Source organism: Pipistrellus kuhlii, unplaced genomic scaffold (genome assembly GCF_014108245.1).
Source record: "Pipistrellus kuhlii isolate mPipKuh1 unplaced genomic scaffold, mPipKuh1.p scaffold_m20_p_43, whole genome shotgun sequence".
Classification (NCBI taxonomy): domain Eukaryota; kingdom Metazoa; phylum Chordata; class Mammalia; order Chiroptera; family Vespertilionidae; genus Pipistrellus; species Pipistrellus kuhlii.
The window spans coordinates 2,914,554-2,938,664 of NW_023425544.1; the positions used below are offsets into that span (position 1 = coordinate 2,914,554).

Genomic DNA, 24,111 nt, shown 5'->3' on the forward strand with positions numbered 1-24,111 from the left:
TCAATGTCGTTGGAGTGAAAGAATTGACAATAAAGTTGAAAAGGGGAGTCCAGATCATAAAGAACTTGGACTAGAAGCCACATATCTGGCTTACTCAGCATAGAGGGCATAAAACCATCACCTTTTAACATCCAGTGACTCTTAAGAACTCCATCTCCCCATCAAAGTGTGTCCTTCTTCCCTCTTCACAGCACCTGCTCCCTAAGTCTCCCCTCCTCACCCCAAGTTCAGCCTGAGATCCTCTGCAGGAATCTGTTAAAGCCCCTGCTGTCTCAGAGAGAGGAACGGGAAGTCTGATCTGACCACCAGAGGGAGGGCCTACGTGCCGGCTGCTGGCTTCCCTGCCTCTCTCCCTATCACAGCTGAACCCGGCCCAAAGCGAACAGCGCAACAGCAGCAGCTGATGGATCTCACTCCACTAAAACGTGAAACGTCCAAATGACAACAAGCACCATAAACACGCTAAGCACGAGCGATAGCCTGGGAGGAAAATATTTGCAATTTATATAACAGATAAGGGATTAGCATCCAAAATATATAAAGAATTCTAGCAAATCAATAAGAAAAAAGACAAATGACCCAATAGAACCACTCAGCGAATACTAAAATCAGTCGATTTATGGAAAAGGAAATTCAAATGGCCAATAAACTTGAAGAATGTCCCGTTTCACTAGTAATCAAGGAAATAAAACATTACATTACCGGCAACGATATGCCACTCATCCCGATTGGCGCGCACACAGAAATTAAAGTTTGATGTTAAACGTGAGTGAGGGACCCTTGGATCCAATGGGCACCACCGCTTTGAAGGACAACCCATCCACCTGCCGGTATCTCCCCTAGAGAAAATGTGTGTGTGTGTGTGTGTGTGTGCGCGCGCGCGCACCAGGAGGCTCGTGTAAGCATGTTGACTGCTAGTATTATTGTTTGGAAGAGTAAAAGAATGGAGCAAACGACCAACAGCAGGGGGTTAGCTACATAAACCAAAGCATGACCATCGTATGCCGTGCCATGCAATTGTTCAAAAGAATAAGGTAAATCCACGCCATCCCATGAAGAAATATTATTGCGTGAATAAAACAAGTGGCAAAAAAGAACATAAAGCAGAACAACTTTTTATGGATAGACACAGAGAAACAGAAACACGCAGGGTACGTTTTAAAAATTTATAGGCACAAATGCAGCCAACTATTAGAAAGGATGATTCGGAGGGGAACCATCCTTTCCAGCCCTGTGAGAAGATTGGAAAGGACCTCGTTGCGGGAGCGGGTGGGAGAGGGTGGGGGAGGGTAGGGGAAGGGGGATAGTGGGAAGGAGTCAAAAGAGGATTTAGCTTTATGGTTGTTATTTCCGTGTTGCTGTTTTTCACAGAAGAGAGAAAGGAGCAGGTATTTAGGGACTGCTTGTGCAATAAAGAGTGAATTATTTATAGGGAGAAAAACAGGCTGTCTGGCTTAGGACTCCCCTCCCTATGCACAGGCCAGGGGGAGCCAGCAGCACACACACATCCTCACGGCCGGTGGGCAGAGCGAGGGGGCAGAGCGTGTGCTCTAGGATAAGCTGACACCTCTACCTATGAGTGTGCCCACGTGACCCCAGCATCCAAACCTCAGGTCAGCGGGAAGGATGGACTTCCAGACCCTGAGCGATCTCTGCCACAGGGCCCAGAGCTAGACCAGCAGGCAGGGAGCAGCCAGGTCCGAGCTGAGCCGAGGCTGTGGTGGGCGCAGGGACATGGCCAGGGCCTGCAGGGCCGATTCACAGGAGCCTCTGCAGTCACACTCATGCTCAGGAGATCCATGAGCTTGGCTTAGGGCAGTGGTCGGCAAACTCATTAGTCAACAGGGCCAACTCTCAACAGTACAACGATTGAAATTTCTTTTGAGAGCCCAGTTTTTTAAACTTAAACACTGTAGGTAGGGACAATGTTATTCACTTAATTACTCTTTCCATCGCACTGTATGTGGGTGCCCGCACGTGGTATTCTGTGGAAGAGCCACACTCCAGGGGCCAAAGAGCTGCATGTGGCTCCAGAGCCGCAGTTTGCAGACCACTGGCTTAGGGCTTTGCTGTTGCCATTTTGAAGCTCTGAAGACTTTGTTTAGTTGAGGTCTAATTGGCCTACAGCGTTACGTTGGTATCAGGGGTGCAGCATGAGCTGGTATTTGTGTAAAGAATTCTATCTTTGAACTTGTGTTTTGTAGGTTAAGCCCCATGGGCTGATGGAGCGTGCACGTGAGCAGGGGAGACAGGCGCAGTGTGCCAGCCCTGCTCCCTGCCTCCCCTTTGGGGGGTTGGGTTTGCAATGCCCTGGGAGCATGGGATTCCAGGGGATCCCCAAAGCCTGGGGATCCGGTCAGACTCAAAGCAATTAGAAGGTCAGTGAGTCATTTTAACAGCCCAGTGGGGGTGCCCACAGCCCCAAGAGGCCACACTTTTCCTTCAAATAAGAATTTTCTTGGGCTGAGACTGGTTTGGCTCAGTGGATGGAGCGTCGGCCTGCAGACTGGAAGGTCCCAGGTTCGATTCCAGTCAAGGGCATGTACTGTGGTTGCGGGCACATCCCCAGTAGGAGGTGTGCAGGAGGCAGCTGGTCGATGTCTCTCTCTCATCGATGTTTCTAACTATCCCTCTCCTTTCTTCTCTGTAAAAAATCAATAAAATATATTTAAAAATAAAGAAATAAAAGAAGAAGAAGAAGAAAAAAGAATTTGCTTGGGCCCTAGCCGGTTTCGCTCAGTGGCTAGAGCATTGGCCTGCGGACTGAAGGGTCCCAGGTTCAATTTTGGTGAAGGGCACATGCTGGGTTGCAGGCTCAATCCCCAGTAGGGGGCGTGCAGGAGGCATCTGGTCAATGATTTTCTTTCATCATTGATGTTTCCATCTATCTCTCTCTCCCTTCCTCTCTAAAATTGATAAAAATATATATTTAAAAAACTGTGTGTGTGTGTGTGTGTGTGTGTGTGTGTTTAAAGAATTTGCTTGGAAGATAGAAGGCAAAAGTGTCCTAAGAAACATGAGCTACCAAGCAACCCTATCCTTTCTTATTCATGCTAAATCCTGGGATTAACCAAGCACCCAGGCTGAGAGCCATGTCGTAGGAAGGAAGGAAAAACGAGGGCAGTCAGTGTTCCTTCCTCTCCCACCCTTCCCTGCTCATCAGTAAGCTACAAGTAGATGATGGAGGAGAAAGTGCATATGTCAGGGAGTCAAACAGAAACAGTTGAGCTCATTTTATGCAGCATTCCTATTGTTCCGGTAGGAGTGAAATACATGCCTAGCAGGTACAAACTATGCGTGCTTTTTGGTGATCCCACCAACGAGTTAAATGCTCTTGTATTTGCATTTAAAGCTGGCATTGCAAAATATAAAGTAAAATTCCTATTTGCATTACTTCTTTCCTTAGAGTGGCATTAAGTAGCAAAAAAGAATATAATGGTAAGTAGAGAAGGAAGCCACTGAATAAAGGAGAAAACTTTCTATTTTAATATTTTTGTTGCACGTTTCCCTCTGCGTTTTGAGCAAGGGGGCCTATGTTTTCATTTTGCACTGGGCCTCAGAAATGATGTTGCCAGCCCCTGAGTCCAGGGTTTCACCTCGCACCTCAGGACCCAAGGTCAGCCTGTGCCCACGGGAAAGCAGGGCAGCTCCCTGTCTCCTGGACCAAGCGTTTGGCCTCTTCTGCAGGTTGGCCCTGTCTCTGATCTGCTGGCAGATTGCTCCCTGGTTCAGAGCTGGGCTTGGGCCAGGCCGCCTCGATTCAAGTATCAGCTCAGGCTGGCTGTGTGATCTCAGGGAAATCACTTGACTTCTCTTTCCCTGGTTTCGCCATTTCTTGAACGGGGATTTTGATAACAGCACTGACCTTGAAGGAGAGGGTGGAGAAGGGTAGATAAATTAATGCCTGCCAAGTGTTTGGAGTAGCCCTTGGAACCTATAGTTGTGTGAGCCATTCTACACTAATAAGAGAGTAAGATGCAAATTGACTGTACCTTCGTGACACCCACCAGCCAATCAGGAGTGGCCATGCAAATTAACCCAATAAAGATGGTGGGTTAATTTGCATATGAAGGTGCTGAGCAGCCAGGGACAGGGTGGGACACTTGCATCATCACCATGGTGACTATGCAGGTGTTCCACTCCTCCCCAGCCACTGCAGGCCTCTGGGCAGCATAGGAAGGTGGAAAGGCAACTCTGGGCTGGAGCAAAATGGTGGCTCTGGCCAGAGCAAAGGGTGCCAACAGCCAGGGGAAGGGAGGCCCATTCTTGCACAAATCTTTGTGCATTGGTCCTCTAGTCTCATTATAGCACTTTCCACAATTTCACTGTCCAGTCAAGGAAGTCCCTGGGTGCCTTCTTCTCTTGCTGGGAGACTGGACAAAACTCAGTCTCCATGAGGAGGAAGGTTCTATGGGAATGGGGTGCACCAGCAGGCCTCGGGCTTTGGGTCTGTGCATGCAGGGGCTCAGTGCAATGCTGAGAAGGAGGCAGTGGATTGTGTCCCCAGGTCTGTCTGAGTCGGTTAGGGCTGCCATGCACCGTACCACAGGTGGTGGCTTAAAAACAGATTTGTATTGTCTCCCCGTTCTGGAGCCTGGAAATCTGTGCTCAAGGTGTCGGCAGAGTTGGCTTCTACTGAGGACTCTCCCCTTAGCATGGGGGGCTCTCCCCTCGCGTCTTCTGCCTGTGTCCTCACATGGTCATCCCTGTGTCTATCTGGGTCCTAAAAGGACACCCATCCTATTGGATTAGGACCCATCCTTATGACCTTAATTTACCCTTCAAAGGAAATACATCTCCAAGTATAGTCACAGCCTGAGGTGCTGGGGGTCAGGCCTTCAACATGTGGATTTCAGAGGGCACAGTATGTATGAGCACATGGCTGTTCTATGAGTCCCTCTGAGCACATGATTGCACATCTGTGTTTCTGTGTCTGTGTCTCTGTTCTTTAATGTCTGGCCTTTGGGGACGTTGTCCTTGTGAGTGACACAGGGGCTCCTGGGAGTCAGCGTGCCTGTGTTCATGAGCCCCCAGCCATGTTCTGTGTGGGCCTGATAGTGCCATGTGTCTAAGTGGGTCTGTAATCCAGGAGGTCACAGTCTGGGAAGGGTAGGAGGTAGGGGGTGGGGGTGGGGAGGGCTGTAGGAATGGGATCTGTTCACCTCTGGGACTCCGTGCATGTGGGTCCTCTGTTGTCTGTGTGTGTGCGTGTGTGTGTGTGTGTGTGTGTGTGTGCGTGTATCTGAAATCTGACCAGACATGTGGCTGGAAGGCAGAATTTGAAAGGAGAGGGGAAGGATCATGTTAACTCGAGACTTGAAAGAAGACAGTGTGTTTACAAAAGCGGAAGAACAGCGGGTTCAACATATGTTGGCGATGACGGCGAGAGGACGGCAGCTGAGGCTGGGCCGGCTCCGGCATGAATTCTGTGGCTTGCTGGTGTCTTTAAAACTGTCACAAAACCAGACACAGGAGCAGAACAATGGGGCTGAGCGGAATCTGCGGTGGGGGCAGGGAGAGGAGGAAGCACAGGGGCAGGGAGGGGGCGGCGTCCTGAAGGCCGCTTTGTCTCAGCCCTGGGTCTCCGAGGCCGAGCACACAGAGCCCGCAACCCGGCCTCCAACACTGAACTGAATCTCCCTCTCCGCCCACTTCCCGGCTGAAACCAGCCCACACCCTGGGCCCCGGGACCCTGGGGCGGGAGTGCCCCTCGCACACACAGCTCCGGCTCAGGCTGGGCTCTGTGCATTTTCTTCATTCCTCCCTCCAAGCCTGCAAGAAGGCAAAGTATTATCTCCATCGAGTTGAGAAAACAGAGACCCAGGAAGACACAGGGCCTTGGTCAAGGCTACAGCAGCTGGGATTGGAACGGAGGCCTGCTGACTTGCTCTTGGGATTCTTGGGATGGTGTTTGGTTAAAAAACAATGAACAAACGAATGAATGAATGAATGAATGAATGATAAAATATTCTGTGCTTTGAGGTAGAGTCTCCGCTCAGGCCCTAGTTAATACCCAGAAGGACATACCAAAACCTTCTGGGTATTAACTAGGCTCAATAGACAGAGCGTCGGTCTGCAGACTGAAAGGTTTCAGGTTCGATTCCGGTCAAGGGCATACCTTGGTTGGGGGCACATCCCCAGTAGGGGGTGTGCAAGAGGCAGCTGGTGGATGTTTCTAACTCTCTATCCCTCTCTCTTCTTCTCTGTAAAAAATCAATAAAAATATATATATTTTAAAAATACTCAGAAGGACAGTAGGTAACCCTTACTTCCTCCTCCACATCTATCTGTCCTGCAATAAAGGGGTTGATCACTGGGACCTACCTTTTTTTTTTGGAAAGTCAATGGCAGTCCACAGACGGTGGACACTGGCTTCTCATCCAGGGAGCAGACTTTCGCTGGGGAAACAAACAGGAAAGGGATGGCCAGGACAGAGATTCTCTTGTCCCCCGCCAGTCCTCTGACATGCAGACACCAGGTCCCCCATTTGGTTTGGCTCAGCTGCGGACCTGGGTTGGAACATCAGCTCTGCCCCACACTAGCCGACATTCCTTACTCTCCCTGCTTTATGTTTCATTCCTCCTTTAATTTCATTGAGCAGGTTGAAATGCACAGCTCTTTCCGGTTGTTCTTTTATCTCAGGTCTTGGGGTACAAATGTGTACAGAGTGTTTGTCTTGGCGTCTTGGTGGCTTGTTTCCTTGAGTGCTTTGTCATTGTTGTCCCCAAACTCACAGTAAGGAGCGCTTGTTTCCCCGGAGTCCCCCGTGCCCGGCTGGATCCATGGAGCCGGGGGGAAGCTTGCCTCCACTGGGCACCACAAGGTCTTCCTCTGGTCCCAGGTGAGGCTGCTGATTAATTCTCCAGGGTCGGTCTCCATGGCGCCAGGCTTGACGCTGGAGCAGGTGCAGCCCCGCACCCCTGTTTTCTTGTTTCTATCCTTGGCCCAGGCGAATGGCACGTCTTTTGGCCTCTTTGGCAGACCAGTGGGCAGAATTCCCTGCCCCTATAAATTTTGATGGGTGGATCTCTGTCTTTATGGATAAGAATGGTAATCTTTAATTATCATGACCATGTCTTCTTGGACCCGCCATCATCTGGAAACGTCCTTGTACTAGCTCCTTTTTCCCTCTCCGAGTCCCACGTCTGTGCTGTCTGTTCTAAGCAGTGCTGTGTCGCCTTATTTGCAGCCTGATGCTTCCACACGGATTTTCTTTTTTTTTTTTTTTTTTTTTTTTTAGGGTGAAAGTCCCTTGTCACCACGGCATTGGTCACAATCTACACGTTTTGATAAGGCGTGTTTTCCAACCCGAGCATCCTAATGACCCTTCATTGATTTACAAGCGCTTTGTTTACTCTCCGAGGTTTCCTTTTTCTTCTTTATCTTCTGTCAGTGCTAGCAGACTTTCAGAGTGGATAGTAATGAGAAAGGACAGCGACGGGTGTCTAGAGATGGTTTGTTTAAGTTGCGTGCTTAAATAAATGGCAGTGCCGATGGCACACGCGGGCAGGAATCACGTGGCCAGGTTGGTCCCCTGCCCCAGGCCTGGCTTAGTCGTGTCCCTTGGGCGTTCCAGTTCCAAAGGTCACGGGGCCACTGGCTGCTCTTGGAAAATCGGGAGCAGGAGAGCCCTGGGCGGGGTTGTCCTGGCGCCTCTGTCTCTCAGCAAGCTCTTCCCTGGGGCCTGGGCTTTGTGCACAGAGTTCAGTTCCACCCCATCGCGTTCACAGGACCAGCTGCTCCCCAGCCCAGGGAGCTGCTCAACCTCCGGTCCTGCTCACCGTCCCACCATCAAGTTGCCTCTTTATCTGGTACCTGGGGCATCTTCTTTCTTGGCTTTGAATTCATCTATGTAGTTATTAATACATTCTGTGACATGTTGGTGTCTTTAAAACTATCACAAAACCAGATAAAGGAGCAAAACACCTCCACACATTTTATCTAATATTTAATATGTTTAGAATAGGATAAGGATTTCCTATATTGGCTTAATGTACCACATTAACTAGAAATTTCTTCTTAAAAAATTTTTTTTTATTGATTTCAGATGGGAAGGGAGAGAGAGAAACATCAATGATGAGAGAGAATCATTAATCAGCTGCCTCCTGCACAGCCCCTACTGGGGATCGAGCCTGCAATCTGGGCATGTGCTCTGAGTGGAAATCTCACTGTGACCTCCTGGTTCATAGGTAGATGCTTGACCACTGAGCCACACCAGGTGGGCTAACTAGAGGTTTCTGGCATGATCAGCTATTATATATCTTTGAGGAAGATACTTAAACTTCTCTGAATCTCAGTTTCTTTGTCTATCAAATAAGTAGGCCCTATGATAGGAACATCTACAGAATCGGTTGTTATGAGGATTATGTGAGACAGGTACACAAAGAATTTAGCATATATGGTGCCTGGGACATAGTAGGTGTCCAGTAAATGGCAGGTGTTATCATTTCTGATCCTATTTTGCATATAGAGATCTGGAGCCCAGAGAGATTAAGTAACTTGCCTAAAGTCACACAGCTGATGGGTGGAATATGCCCCCTTATGTTTGAGTCTTCCCATTCCAGGAGCCAGACATGTGAGTGAGTAGGTCTTCAGAATAACCCAGGCTCCAGCCACCATCTGAATGTATGCTCATGAGACACCCCAAGTGAGAACTGTCTAGCACACATGTGTCAAACACAAGGCCCGCGGGCCAAATCCGTCCCGCCAGGCCTTGCAATGTGGCCCGCACCACGCTGTCATCACTGCACTCCGCTGCGTTTCCATCACAATGACAGTTTATGACTGTTCAGTAAACCATTCGGCCCGCGATTTAGGCTGGATTTTAGATTTTGGCCCCTTCTCTGATTGAGTTCGACACCCCTAGTCTAGCAGAACTGAGTCAACCCCCAGATTCATGAACAAAGTAAATGATTGCTCTTATTATAAGTCACTGTGGGAAGCAGTAGACAACAGGAACACTGTCCCATTGCTTACTAAGCACATTTCACTCTTTGATGGGCAGACAGGAGAGACAGCACTGTGTCATTCGTTCATTCATCCACTTACACAACAACTGCAGATCTCTTGAGCCTCCACTGTGCCCCAGGCTCTTCACCAGGCACTGGGGATTCAAGTAAACAAGACAGGCAAGATGGGAAACAAGCAAGCAATTAAATAAAAAGAGGAAATACCTGGTAGTGATAAATGCCAGGATGGAAATAAAACATGACGAGACGAAGTGACAAATGGAGACTTTTCAACCTAGGTGATGAAGGAAGGTTTCTCTGAGGCAGTTACATGGAGACAAATGTCAAGAGGGAGTACGATCTGGCAGTAGAATTTGCAGGTAGAAAGAATCACCAGTGGAAATGTCCACGGTGTGAATGATCTCGGTGTGTTTGGGTATCCTTCAGTGGCTGGTGTGCCTAGAACCGTGGTCAGCAAACTGCTCTTTGGCCCCTTGAGTGTGGCTCTTCCACAAAATGCCACGGCCTGGGCGAGTCTATTTTGAAGAAGTGGCATTAGAAGAAGTTTAAGTTTAAAAAATGTGGCTCTCCAAAGAAATTTCAGTCGTTGTGCTATTGATATTTGGCTCTGTTGACTAATGAGTTTGCCGACCACTGGGATAGGCTATGCTGCAGTAACAAATAAGCACTCAAATCTCAGTGGCTTTCCCCAAGAGAAGTTTATTTCTCTCTTATGTCACAGCTTACTGTGTGTCTGGAGGATTTCCTCTAAGCAACTAAGGAACTCAGCCTCCCTCCATCTCATAGCTCCATCATCTTGCGGCTTCAAGTTCACCCTGATGTTATCTCCCTGGGGACAGGTAGAAGGAAAGACGAGAATGGGGAAGGCACACCAGATACTTATCCACCTGGAACCAGGTAATACTCAACACTCTGCTCATATCCCATTGGTCAGAACTAGTCACATGGACAAGCTAGCCACAGAGGCAGTTGGGAAATATAAATGGGCACACAGATACCTTGGTGAGCCCCAGCAGTCTCTACCATAGATAGTAAAAGAATCTGATCTATATTTCAAATTGGCATTCTGGTTACTGTGTGAGTCATGGCAGCAGAGGGAATCCCAGCTGTGACAGGCTCTGAAATTATAACCCAACTCCTTCCCTTTGGAAGTTGTCACTTGTGGCTTTATGTGTTTGTTTGCTTATTTATTTATTTATTTATTTAATGTGGTTTTTATTGATTTCGGAAAGAGGAAGGGGAGGGAGGTAGAAATACCAATGATGAGAGAGAATCATTGATTGGCTGCCTCCTGCACGCTCCCTATTAGGGATGATGTCCGCAACCTGGGCATGTGCTGACCAGGAATTGAATCATGACCTCCTGGTTCATGGGTTGATGCTCAACTACTGAGCCACATCTGCCAGGCTCACTTGTGGCTTCAAATGTTATGCACATTTTACCTCTTGGACCAAAAAGCACAGAAAGTTGTATCCTGGGGGAAGCTGGGCGCAAAACTGGGGTCCAGGGTTCAGAACCAAATGTTTAATCAGGGAGGTTCTGATTCCCAGATTTTGGGATCTTGGATTGATAAATTACAAAAATAATTTAGAAACTAACCAAGAGCGATTTTTGTCTCAGAAGTCTATACTGTCATCATCATTTCACAGAATGAAGGAAATCTTAATATTTATAAGCCAGAAGGAAATAATAGCACAACAAAGAACATTTCTTTCATAGAAAAGACAGTTGGCAGCTTTTCACCCACACAGACACATACACACACATGCACCAAGCACGTGCATGGCACGTTAGTCGGGTATACATGGATTCTACACGTTAATTGGCTTCCTGGAATTGCCCAGGATCTTTTATCATCATTAAGTAAGTGTGCTGTGCCATGACCCACTGTGGACCTGCTCAGAGTTGCATGGGTAAGAAGCTGCTGGAGGCAAAGGACCATTTTTCATTCAAAGAACACCCTGGAAAGGTTCAAGTTGGGAGTCACATTTGAAATCACTGCTCGTCTTCTTTCACTGTGACACGTTAATGCTCACATCATATAACCATGCACGTAGCTCTCAATCGGTCATCTCACAGGCCTCTTCTTATAATAACTGCTTCCCTGTTGGAGGTGTCTTTCCCTTTTGGGCCCCTAAATTAAATTTGGGGCTCACCATGTGGCTTACATGTTGAGCCAGAGCATCCCAGACATTCCCCACACATTCACTATGTCCAGCCATCTTTCCGTGAGGTGGTGGCGTGCAGATGGAAATGCACTTCTGCTTCTACAACGCCACCTTGTCCTTAGTTTTCTCGTCTTCCTCTTTGTGTTTCCTGTCTCATTGACGAGGCCTGGCCCATGAACTGGCATGTGGAGGCTCCACGACTGGGTGGACAGCAGGAGCCAAGGTCCGGAGACAAACCCAAAGGCTTAGGAACCAGGCTGCTGAGAGCCCAGGGCGGCCATATGGGCAAAGGCCGGGAGTCTGGGTGAATGCTGAAGGAGCAGGCAATGCACTGGGGATTGGAGACAGGTTCTGGTGTGGCCTGGAGAGTGAGCTGGGGGCACCTACGGAACCCTAGCCAGGACCTGAGGAGCTGGCCAGATTCCACGTGCCTCTCCAGTCTTATAATACTTCACCTGGCCTCCGCTGTGAGCTCTCCTCCCTGTCATCCCCATGGAAGCGCCCCTCCTATTTTTGTGCCCTTGGTGCTTGTCCTTTCCACCTGGAGCACCTGCTTCCTGTGCCCAACCCCACCGTTTCCTGCCTGGCCCACTTGTATGCATGCTCCCAATGGAGCATGCTCTGCCGTCCTCCACAGATCAGAATGAACTGCCACTCGGTAGAGGCACCTCCTTTGCCATCTGAGCTTTGAGGCTGATGTGTTGGATGTGATGCATAAGAGAAAAGGGGGAGGCAAAGATGGGGCCCAGGTGTTTGGCTGGGCAGTTGGAAAGCATGTATTTCCAGTAGATGAGATGGAGAAGACGGGGGAGGAGCGGGTGTGGAAGGATGATCAGGAGCTGAATTCCAGATGTGTCATATTGGAGATGCCCACCAGCAATTCAAGGGCATGTCAGGTAGGCCATTGGTATACGCATTGGAGTTCAGGGAAAATCCAGACTAGGGACATCAATTTGTGAGTCACCAATACAACTGCTATTGAGAACTGGCATTGTTCACTCATTCAAGAGAAAAGGAAACAGCTTTTCTTCAATGCCTTCATTTAAAAAAAAAAATTTTAGTTGTAGTTGACATAACATATTGTATTAGTTTCAGGTGTATAACCCACTGATTAGACTTTATAGAGCATACTAAGTGATCATCCCTATAAATCTAGTGCCCACCGGATCCCGTACATAGTTATTACAACATTATTGCCTGTATTCCCTGTGCTGCATTTTACATCCCTGCGACTATTCTATATTCTATTACTATCGATTTGTATTTCTTAATCCCTTCACCTTTTCCACCCAGCCCCCCAAATCCCTCTCATTAGGAAACTGTCAGACTGATCTCTGACTTGATGAGTCTATTTCTGTTCTGCTTGCTATATTTATCTATTTTTTTTTTTTTTTTTAGATTCCACATAGAAGTGAAATCATATGGCATTTGTCTTCCTCTGCCTCATTGCTCTCAGCACAATACCCTCTAGGTCCATCCATGATGTTGCAGATGGCAAGATTTCTTTCTTTTTTTACAGCTGAGTCATATTCCATTGTATAAATGCACCATTTCTTCTTTGTCCACTCATCCTTTGATGGACACATAGGTTGCTTCCATATCTTGGCTATTGTAAGCAATACTGCAGTGACTATATGGACATATGTCTTCAATGCCTTCTTGTGCCGTCTCTCGGGTCAAGCTCCTCTTGATTTTAGAGGCTATGGAAAGAATTGCATTGTGGGTCTGTCATCATGTGGTGCCTCCTTGTAAGAAAAGCCATCCTGCACGTGGTTATGGCTTTTGAGTTTCCACAGCACTGTTTGTGGTTGTTCTGTGCTTATTTTCCACATCCTTCCAGTTAACCTCTTGTGAAAAGGAGCCTGCCCCACAACTCCTTCATCCCACCTGCTTGCCTCCTGCTCCCGAAAGCATCCGTGTTCAATCTGAGAGCACAGGTCAGATCAGAAACTCTCCAGACCACAGGCGAGTTCTGTGCAGCTGGCAAGGCTGACAACTGATGAAATTTTACCCTTACTCTCCCGAGACAGAGTCAGTCTGTTCTGGTCCCACAGATCAATCCCAGAACACAACCCTGGGAGTGAGGATGGAGAGGCCCCTGAGGAGGACAAGAGTGAGTGGTGGAGAGCTCGAGTTCAGGAAGCTGCCCGAGTTGGTCCTGGACCTGCATGGGTGAGACCTAGTAAGCAGCGAGGCCCTGCTCGCCAACCTGTGGCCACACTCAAGTAAGTGCTTCTTTTTCAGAACAAGTAGCTTGTGGCATTGAATACCTCCTGGGCTCTCATCATGTCTAAAATACATTTACATTTTTTTCCTGATTGCAAAGGTTATATATGTTCATTATTAAATTTTTTAAAAAATTGTAACTTCCTTCCTCCCTGATAAGGAAACAGTAATTTTTTCTGAATTTTATTTTTTCTTTTTTTTTTTAGCTTTATCTATGCTAATAAAAAGGTAACATAATAATTAGAATGGACATATTCCAGACATCCTTCTGGATGTCTTTCTGGATAAAGCCATGGTGGTAGAGTCTGAGGCAGAGGCGGTTAGGGGCGATTAGGCTGGCAGGGATACCAGTTAGGGGCAATCAGGCCAGCAGGCAGAGTCATTAGGGGTGATCAGGCAGGCAGGCAGGGGAGTGGTTAGGACCCAGTGGTCCTGGATTGTGAGAGGGCTGTCCCCTGAGGGGTCCCAGATTGGAGAGGGTGCACCCATCACCCCCCCCACCACCACTGTATGCACAAATTTCGTGCACAGGGTCTCTAGTTAATATAGTATAATTGATATACAATATTGTGTAAGTTTAGGGTATGCAACATGATGATCTGATATTACACTATTGTGAAATGATTACCACAATAAGGTTAGTTAACACATCCATCACCTTACAGAGTTACATTTTTTAATCTTTTTGTGGTAAGAACTTTTAAGATCTACTCTCTTAGCAACTTTTAAATATACAGTATAGAATTGTTAGCTATAGTCACCATTCTATACATATTCATCTTATAATGGGAAACTTATTCCCTCTGATTACCCTGACCCCCCTCCCCACACTGCCCTCACCCCACACCTGGCAACTGCCATCCACTCTGTTTCCGTGCGTTTGGTTTTGTAGATTCCACATATAAATGAGCTCATGCAGCGTTTTTCTCTCTTTGTCTGACTTATTTCAACTTAGCATGATGTCCTCAAGCTTCATCCATGTTGTCACAAATGGCAGGATTCCTTCCTTTTATGGCAGATAATACTTTGTTGTATCACCATCCCACATTTTCTTTACCCATTCACCCATCAGCAGACACTCGGCTGTTTCCGTGACTGGGCTATTGTGAGTAATGCCTCAGTGAACAGCCGAGTGCACATGTTCCTTCCGACATAAACCCAGAAGAGGACCTGCTGGGTCACAGGGAGTCCTGTTTTCGAGTGTTTGAGGAACCTCCACATTATTGCCCAAGGGAATGGGGATTAGCATTGGCCTAACCATATAGCCAGCCTCAGGAGGTGGCCATCATTGATAAAGCCAATTTCCTAGCCTCCGTTGCAGTTAGGAGTGGCCGTGTTACCCATGTCTGGCCCATGTGACCTGAGCTGGGACATTTCTGGGAGAGGTTTTGCTTCCCACCCAGTCTCCTGCCATGGGAGAGGTGGCCATGACTCTGAAGCTGGAGGAGCCGTCTGTGCCCATGAGGCAACCAACATAAACATAAAAGACAGCCATTCTGAGGATGCCAGCAAAGGGTGGAAGACATGTGTCCTGAGTGTCTTCATTCTCCTAGAACATGAAGACTGAGGCAGATGACGGCTGGCCTGACAAATCAATGCCTACTGCTCAAGCCACTGCTGTTGGGTGTTCTGTTACTTGCATCCAAATTCCTAAGCTATAGGATATAGATATGCTAAAAGAGAAAATAGTCTCTGCCTTCCCCACAGATAGAGCTGCTATAAACTGTTGATGTCGATATACATTTTCTCGAGTATTTTATGCACATATTAGTACATATACATAACCACAATTAAGTACAAAATTAATGGGCTGGTATAATAAATACATTCTGTTTTATAGCCTGCCTTTTTTACTTAACAAAATACCATGGTATATGTCTATGTCTTTTTTATTTATTTTTTATTTATTTATTTTTTATGACTCTGTCTTCTAGTACTAGGCCTTTGGGATATATTCAATATTTTCCCATTATCGGCAATGCTGAAATAATTATCCCTGAACATATATTTGTGTGCACTTTTCTGATTATTTACTTTGGTTAGTTATTAGACATTGGCTAAAGGTATGCACATATTAAGTGTTGACACATATATCTATTAACAGACTTTTACTGAAGGGGCTAGTCTATGTGGCCCATTTATGCTTAATGGACAGATACCTTGGTGGAGCTTTTAGTCTGGTGGGGAGACTGACAGTCGAACAGGTGAACAAGTAGGAGGTGGTTACAAATTGTGATGAGTGAGAAGCAGGGAATGAACTGATGCGGTACGAAGGCATCAGGGACCTACTTAGACACATGACCAGGCTTCCAAGGAGGTGACATTGATGCTGAGAGCTAAGGATGAGAGAGAGGGTCCAGACCCCATAAAGATGGAGAGGAGGAGCACTCTAGGCGAAATCCCCAGGGAGGAAAGAGCTTTGCTATTTAAGGATCTCAGAGCAAACCCGTGGGTCTAGAGCAGCAGAGATGAAGGTGGAGGGTCAGGCAAGGTCCAGCCACCATGAGATCTTGTAGGTCACGTTGGAGCATTTGAATGTTGTAAAAGGTCCTGGAGGGCTTTAAGCAAGTGAGTGACTTGTTGCATTTTTGTTGTTGTTTTGTTTTGTTTTTAATGATCATTCTTGTTGCTGTTTTCCATTATTGGGATGGAGGTGAAACCAGGAAGCCAGTAAAGACATTATTGAAGTGTATTGAAGTGGTCTAGGCAAGAGAATATAACACATTATATTCTTTTTTAGTAGAAATTACTTGTATTTAGTGTTTGATTTAATGGTTCCTATAAGTAATACCTTGCTCTCTCTTTTTGGTTTGAAAGAAACTGAAGCATAATTATAGGAAAGAGACATAGGAAATAAATATACTTCTTTTATTACTAATAAGGCTCACTGGAAACTAGAGCATTTGAACTATAGCTAAGTGGGGCTTTCTGTATTTCCCCCTAAATTGGATAGATTTACTTTTATAGTAGTAGGCAGTACTGGACTGTAGGAACCACTTTCACGTCCTGTGTGTTCAGGGTTCTGGTTCAGGGTTCAATTCTGGAGAAGGCTGCACACAAATGAAAATACATTAGAAAACTATTAATTTGGCAATATTGGGGGCCAGGCAGGAGCCCACCTCTAGGACTGCACACTGCTCTGGCCCTGCTATCCCTTTTGAGGCTATGGGGAAAACACCCATAGCCCTTAGGCAGGAAATAACAGACATTTACGTAAGACAAAGAGGTGGAGGCTGCTTCAGCTAACAGTGTCTCAACTAAACAGTGAGTGGTTAGAGCAATTAAGGTAGTTGACCAACCTTCCCGGCTTCCTGTCCACATCTCTCTATTAGTGAAACACTGATTAGTTTCAGGCACTGGACAACACTCTCTGCCCCAGGAACTTACCACACAGTGGAGAGTACAGTACATGAAAATATTTGCTTCATGCTATCAGATAATGCCAAAAAGAGAACTCAGAAGCATCTATTCTTGTCTGGTTCCTTCTCCCAAATTCACTAATCAGACAAGTCATTCATCCTCCCCAGGAGGAGACAGACTAAGAGTCTAATTCTAATGGAAGTCCTTCCATGTGGAGAAGAAGGCTTTTCCCTTAGCATTTAGGAAAGCTATTGATTATGATACTTACCTGATAACTGGCCATTTTACCAAAACCTCTAAAATTTTTAGTTGATTCTCTTCAATTTCTGTTTTTATATATGCACGCACATCATGCAGAAATGATGACAATTTTGTCTCTTCCTTTCCAATATTTGTAATTCCTCTTTAGTTTTCTTATTTTATTACATTGGCTACAGTTTTTTATTAGCAATTACAGCAGGCATCCTTGTTTTGGTTTGTACTTCAATGAGAATACCTTTAGTGTTTCACCATTAGAAAGTTTACCAATAGCTTTTGATAAATAAACTTTGTCATGTTAAGATGTTTAAATTTCCTCCCTAGTTTACTAAGAGATTTTTAAAAACTTATAAGTAGTTGAAGTTTATTAAATATTTTTAAAGCATCTATCCTGTTGATAAGACCCTGTGATTTGTTTTCCTTTAACAATGTGATGAGTTTTACGTATTTCCTAATGTTGAATTATCCTTTTACTTTTGGAATAAATCTTGTTTGATCATGGTGGGTTTTGATTTATTTTTCAGCAAGCTGGATTTTAAATTGCTAAAATTTTATATAGTTTTACAACTGTTGTATACTGAAGTGGGTTGCTCTATAGCAGTGATTTACATATTGGAGATGGATTGATAAACTTCTGTTTCTGGCTCAGATGAGTTTAAGAAATGCCATTTCTTCACTCCTGGATCGCACATAGACCTTCATATATAATACTAATACTTTATTGTGATTCTCCAAAAAGCAGACTATAAATGGTACATACCATTTTCTCAAATTATTTGACTGCCAACAATATATATTAACCTCTCAGGGAACTAGTGTTCTCTATTCGACCTCCATTTCTCTTTCTTGGTGTTCTCTCTGTTGGATTTGGGTCTCGGGTTGTGCTAAACTTGAGAAATTACATTGAAAAAATTATTTATTTCCCCCCTGTGTAACTGTTTAAATAACATAGGGATTGTCTGTCCATGAACGTTTGCTGGAATGTGCCTGTGAAACCACCGGAACCAGTGCCATTTGAGTGACACCGACACCTGCATGGCTTCCCCATGGGACCTGTTCTTCCACAACCAATCCCGCTTGGCACTGTTTTCTTTAGGATCAGACCGTTGTTTGGAAAAACCTGGAATGTGTGAAAATGGACTTGATGCCTTTGCAACTTGATGCAGATCCCCCCTGCATGGTTCTTAGCTTCAACTACTCCAGCCTTCTGAGCAGAGGCCTCTGGAGTAGCATCTGGCCCTGCGTGGGGGGCCGTGCTGGGGCTGTGCAGGGCATCATATTTGGCTTGTACCTTTCCCCGAGTGCCAGGGTAGGCACCTCTGCTTAACCCCCTCCTACTAGATCAGGAGTGGGGAGCCTTTCCCTGCCACAGGCTGAGTATTGACAACAGCATTCGTGGGCCATAACTTCATTAGCTCACCCCTCCTACCTTGGCAGGGCCAAACCAAAGGATGTGGAGGGCCTTATGGGAACCTCGGGCCACCCCTGTTCTAGAGGCTTCCCTGAGGCTGGCTCTGGGCCTGCGTGGGTAAATCATTGGCCAGCACGTGGGGATGTGGACAGTCGCTAGGAGATGGGGGTCTGTGTGAGGGGGAACCGTGGGTGCTGGGGTCTGACTAAGCTTGTGTTGGGTCAGGTGGGGCAGGAGGGTGCCCTGAGCTGGAGTGACTGAGCCAAGGACCTGCCTGGGTTTGCAAAGCCCAGAAGGGCTGGGTGGGCCAGGTGCCCTGCAAAAGGCACCGTGTGTGTGTCTGTGTGCATGTGGGGGCGCGGGGTGCGTGTGTGGGTGCCTGTGGGTGCGTGAGCGGTTATCCACGGCTCCAGGAGGCCTGGGGGCGCGGGGATAGGCGGCGGCGCGCCAGGGCCGGTTGGTCCGGGGTCCGGGGCGCAGCGAGGCCTAAGGGAGCCCGGGCTGCGGGTCCGGGAGAGGCCGGCTGGGGGAGGGGAGCGGGCCCGGCTCTGGGGGGTCGGGGCTGCGGGCGGCCGGGGGCAGGCGGGGCGGCGGCGCGGGCTCCGGACGCGCGTCCCCGGGCTCCAGCGCCCGCTCCGCCCCGCCAGCCTGGGGCGCCGCCGGGAGGCCCGCAGCCCGGGCCGCGCGGGGGGCGCCGCCGCCGCCAGGCCGCGCCCCGCCCCCGCCGCCGCCGCCCGGGAGGCTCGCGCTCGAGCTGCGGCGCCGGCCCCGCCGCCTGGGCCCCGGCCCGGCCCCTCGCGCGCCGCCCGGGCGATGAGAAGCTGCTTCTGCGTGAGACGGAGCCGGGACCCGCCGCCCCCGCGGGGAACAGTAAGTGCGGCCGGGCGGGCGCGGGCCCCGGGCCGAGGGGCGGGCGGAGCGAGCGCGGAGGCCTCTGGGCGGGCGCCGTGCCCGGGCCGCGCGGACAGGCCCTGCGCCGCGGCTCCCTCCCGGGCGGCGGGGGCGGCGGGAGCTCGGGCCCGAGTGCGGGCGGCGCCCGGGGCCGGGCCGGGCAGGGGCAGGCGGCCTCCGGGAGGAGCCCCGCCGCCGGTGGGAGGGGAGGCGGCTCACCTGCGCCCGGGCCCGGGCCCCGCCCGCGGACGGCGGTTGCACCGGCCCGGCCCGGGGTCCGGCTTCCCGCAGTCACGTGGGTGCAGCCGGGTGCACCTGAGCCTCGGGCAGCGTCTGGGGTGTGGCCTCCTCGGTGACCTGGGCACCCAGGAGCCGGGCACCTGTCTGCAAGGTGAGGGGCCGGGCCTGGGCGCCTGGGGCTCGGGGTGCTGGCCCTGGAAGGATGGCGGGGGTGTGGAGGAACCACCCCAAGGGCCCCCCAGCTCAAGGGGAGGCTCCAGGGCAAGAGGATGGGACAAGGGCTATGGCCTTAGCGCCATGGTGGACCCCAGACCCCCCTAGACAGGCCCGGTGAAAAGGCAGGCCCATGAGCATCTGTGTCCCCTTTGTTCCAACACAGAACTTTTCCTGAATTAAAGCGGTGACCCCTCTGCTGCCCGCTCCTCCGGGGGCAGAGAAGGGCCACGCTGGGCAGAGGACAGATGGCCATTGCCCCTTGCCCGCTCCCCGCCCCCACGGAGAAGCAGCGCCCACTGGGATTTCTGCCACCGAAGCAGACAGCAGGCCGGTGCCTCTGCACGGCCTTTGTCTCTGGTGGTTCCTCCTCAGTGTAATCTCCCTGCGCGTTTCTGGACAGCTGGCTGGATCTCATCTCCTGTGAACGGGGCCAGGAAATCTTATCAGCGGCACCAGCGAGCCTCAGGAAAGGGAGCCGATAAGCTGGCCCCGAGGAAGCCCGGGCGAACCGAAAAGCTCGGTGCGCCGGGCAGGTTAGTGGCAGGAGACGCGTGACACCTCTCCGGTCTCCGGAAATTGTGCCGGGAGCTCTGGGAGGTGGTGCCACGCACAGACCATTTCAGTGGGGCCTCTGAGAGACAGACAGGGCCTCTGCGGGGACCTGGGCCCCAAGCCCCAGGCCAAGCCCTGGACATGGCAGTTACGGGTTCACTGGAGCCTAGAAGCGTCTTCTCTCGTCCACATTTTTTCCTTCCTTCCTTTGAGCTCCTTGGCCACACTCCTGATTTATGCGGGAGGCATTTTCCCTGCCCTGCCTGCATCCAGCTGGTGCACCCACCCACCCCCACCCCACTTGGGCTGGGATGGTGCTCCATGCATGCTAAGTGCGAGGGCTGTAGAAGTAGACCTCATCTTAAACCTTGGCTTTCCTGCTCACTGCGTGTTCTTGGGCAAATCCGGGAACTTTTCTGAGCCGCAGTGGCCTCACCTGTACAGCGAGGCTGGCGATGGTCATGCTCCCTCGTAGGATTGTGGTGAGGATTCGATGAGATATTACAAGAGGCGTGCTGAGCTCCGCGCCTGCCACAGGTCAATAAAAGCTCGTGGATGTTATCAAGGGTTTGTTAACTGATGAATCAGAAGAGCAGCTTCATTTTTTATTTTATTTTCTAGTGCTTTTCTAGTTGCTATTTAGCTCTTCTCAGGGCAACTAGGAAGAGATGGTAGAGTAGAAAGGACTCTGGGCTTGGATGTAGGGGCTTGGGTTTGAGTTCCCCCGTACCTCCTGGAGCTCACGTGACCCTGGGCAAGTCATGGACCCCCTCTGAGTCCCTATTTCCTTATTGGATAAAGCGACTTAAGAATAAATCCTGCCCAGCAGGGCTGCATGAGCTCATGGATATGAGTGAGTGTGACATTGTGGAGGAGGTGGGGTCCTCGCTAAATGTAAGTGGGACTCGGGGACAGGCCCCAGTTTTGTGGGTCTGCCATTTGAACAATAAGGAAAGAAATATCTCCCTTTAGTACATTTGACAGAAACCGCATGATCATACATGGAAACTGCATGACCATATGTATTGCTGGAAGGGTTCGGGGGTAGGGGATGTGCACCGATCTGGGTTTCACAGCAGACCAGCTTCTGGGGCCCTGGAATCCAGACGCCCTGGGTCACTCCGCCCTCGCAGGGTGGAAGGACTCCATGCCTCATGCCCAAGGAGCATACCCTTGCCACACTGGGAAGTAATGACGGTGTTGGAGTCAACGTGGGAAGTGTCAGAGGTGCCATTATGGTGGTGAAGATAACAAGTGACTACATGGCTGGATGTGGTGGGCCCGGAACACTGTGTTTAGCGGCTGCGGTTGAGCGAGCAGAGTCTCCTGGGCTCTTTAGGCTGTGGGAGGGGAGGCCTCTCCCCCAGGCGGTGCTTGCTCAGGCCAAGGCTCTCCCTGGCCCCAGGGGCTCTCCGTGGTCTGTGCTTCTGGCTACGCTGGGAGTTGTGGTTTCTCTGCATTGTCGGTGCTGTTGGCAGGGGCTGCCTGCACCAGGTCTCTCCCGGCTGCTGGGGAGGCAGAGGCGCCCACTGCAGGGTGTGCTTGCCATGGACATGGTGTGGCCATGTGGTTGGTTTATGTGATGCACCGTGGAGAGAATGCAGAGCTTGTCCAGGCTGAAATGTGAGAGGCCCGGGCACCTGGTCCCGGGGGTCACATGTGGAGCTGTGTGGGCCACGCTTGCCTGAGGACTGGAGGGCCGGCTTGTTGAGCCTGTGGCTAGAGCCAGCTGCACCAGGTCGTTACACACACACACACACACACACACACACTCACACATACACACACTTACAACAACAACAACCAGGATACTCATCAACAAAGTAGTATTCAAAAAATATCCCTTGATCCTTTAGGAGGGGTATATATTATACTAGGTGTACCAGTTAGTAACGGCAAATTTTGTAATCAAAGAAAACAATAATTTCAAGAGAAACGTCAAAAGTGCTTTATTCAAAGTAATGTCCATCACTAGCTACACATTTCCCCCATCTTTCAAGTAATTTGTGGATACTGTCCCAATAGAACTTTTCTTGTTTTGAGACAAACTATTCAGAGACCCAGTTTTCCACTTCTTCGTACATTTTGAAGTGCTGCTCAGAAAGTGTGTGTGCCATCCATAGTAACAAGTGGTAATCTGAAGGAGCAGGGTCTGGTGAATACGTCGGGTGGGTTAATACTCCCCAGGCAAGATCTTTTAACGTGTCTTTAACTGGTTTTGAAGTGTGTGATGGTGTGTCATCATGAAGCAAAATTACTTGGCATTGTCTTCTGGCCCATTCTGGTGGTTTTACAATCAAAGCACGGTTCATAGTGTTATTTGTTGTCAGTATTGATCAGTATTAACGGTTTCACCTGGTTTTAGAAGCTCATAATACACCACACCTTCCTGATCCCACCAAACGCAGAGCATTGTCTTCTTTCTGAAATTATTTGGCCTTGCAGTTGATGGTGGTGGTTGACTTGGATCAACCCATGATTTTGTGCATTTGGGATTCTCAAAATAAATCTACTTTTCATCGCCAGTCACAATTCGATGCAAAAAAGACTTTCTTTTATGCCGCAGAAGCAACATTTTACTGATGGCTTTTTTGTTTTCCATTTGTCTTTTGTTCAGTTGATGTGGCACCCATTTTCCTTCCTTTAAAATTTTTCCTGTTGCTTGTAAATGATCGGAAATTGTTTGCTGAGCAACGTGCAATCTTTCTGCAAGTTGTTTTTGAGTTTGACACACCTCTTTATCCAATAATGCTTGTAATTGTTGGTTGGATGTTCTTTGTCTTTCATATCAAAATCACTTTTAAAGCGTTTACACCAGCGTTCACAAGTATCTTGAGAAGGAGCGTGTTCACTATAAACTTTCCAAAGTATACAATAACTTTTTCTTCAAAATAAAGTAATGAACTAAAACTTCCCTCAAATGCTCTTTTTTTTTTTTTTTGGCACAAAATTTGATGTTTTTAGGCATAAAAATATCTATGATGTTAACACCTTCAGCAAATTTGACATATGAAGTTTTGAAGCTTGCTGTCAATACAACAAAATAGCATACATATCAAATCGCATATATATCAACAAATGTGTAACTCCATCTATTGAAAAAAATCCGCATTATTAACCGGTACACCTAATAAATGGATACATAATGAACTAAACATTGGTAGGATGGTTAGGAAAATGCAGATTCCAGGATGTCAACTCAGGACCTGGAATCAAAATATCTGGGATGGGCCCCCAAATCTGCATGTTTTAAAACAAAGTTTGGGTTAGGCTTATTGAAACTGAAAACCACAATTACAGGTGTGTGATTTTGTTTTAATACTCACCTGAGCATACGTTTGTTTATGTTCTTTAAGAGAGAGGGCCAGCCGAAGCCGGTGTGGCTCAGCGGTAGAGCGTCGATCTGCGAACTGAAAGGTCCCGGGTTCGATTCCGGTCAAGGGCATGTACATTGGTTACAGGCACATCCCCAGTAGGGGGTGTGCAAGAGGCAGCTGGTCGATGTTTCTCTCTCAACGACATTTCTAGCTCTCTATCTCTCTCCCTTCCTCTCTGTAAAAAATCAATAAAATATATTTAAAAAAGAGAGAGAGAGAGAGAGAGAGAGAGAGAGAGAGAAAGAGAGAGAGCGCGCGCGCGCGAGAGGGCGCAAGGGAGAGAAAGAAAAACGTTGATGTGAGAGATAAACATTGATTGGTTACCTCCCACACACACCCTGACCTGGGATTGAACCCACAACCGAGGTATATGCCCTGACCAAGAATCGAACCCGTAACCTTTCCATATCTGGGAAGATGCTCCAACCAACTGAGCCACACCA

At 48.5% G+C, this 24,111-nt stretch overlaps 1 protein-coding gene and 1 long non-coding RNA gene across 3 annotated transcripts in view; one reads left to right on the plus strand and one right to left on the minus strand.

The window, feature by feature from the left end:
• Nucleotides 1-1,817: 1,817 nt before the first annotated feature.
• On the minus strand, nucleotides 1,818-11,389 carry LOC118704407. Its single transcript, XR_004983417.1, has 3 exons — nucleotides 11,375-11,389; nucleotides 7,440-7,445; nucleotides 1,818-1,943 (listed from the first exon to the last, which is right to left on the minus strand). It is a non-coding gene; the product is annotated as an uncharacterized LOC118704407 (long non-coding RNA).
• Nucleotides 11,390-19,104: 7,715 nt separating this feature from the next.
• Nucleotides 19,105-24,111, plus strand: part of MVB12B (multivesicular body subunit 12B) — a 121,312-nt gene continuing 116,305 nt past the window's right edge. The window contains exon 1 of one of the 2 annotated variants that reach the window (XM_036412064.2): nucleotides 19,105-19,262. In XM_036412064.2, the coding sequence (XP_036267957.1) occupies nucleotides 19,206-19,262 (57 nt within the window). In that variant the 5' untranslated portion in view covers nucleotides 19,105-19,205. Of the gene's footprint in view, nucleotides 19,263-19,459; nucleotides 19,675-24,111 lie in introns of those variants that run through there. The other variant, XM_045572057.1, reaches the window with a different exon arrangement.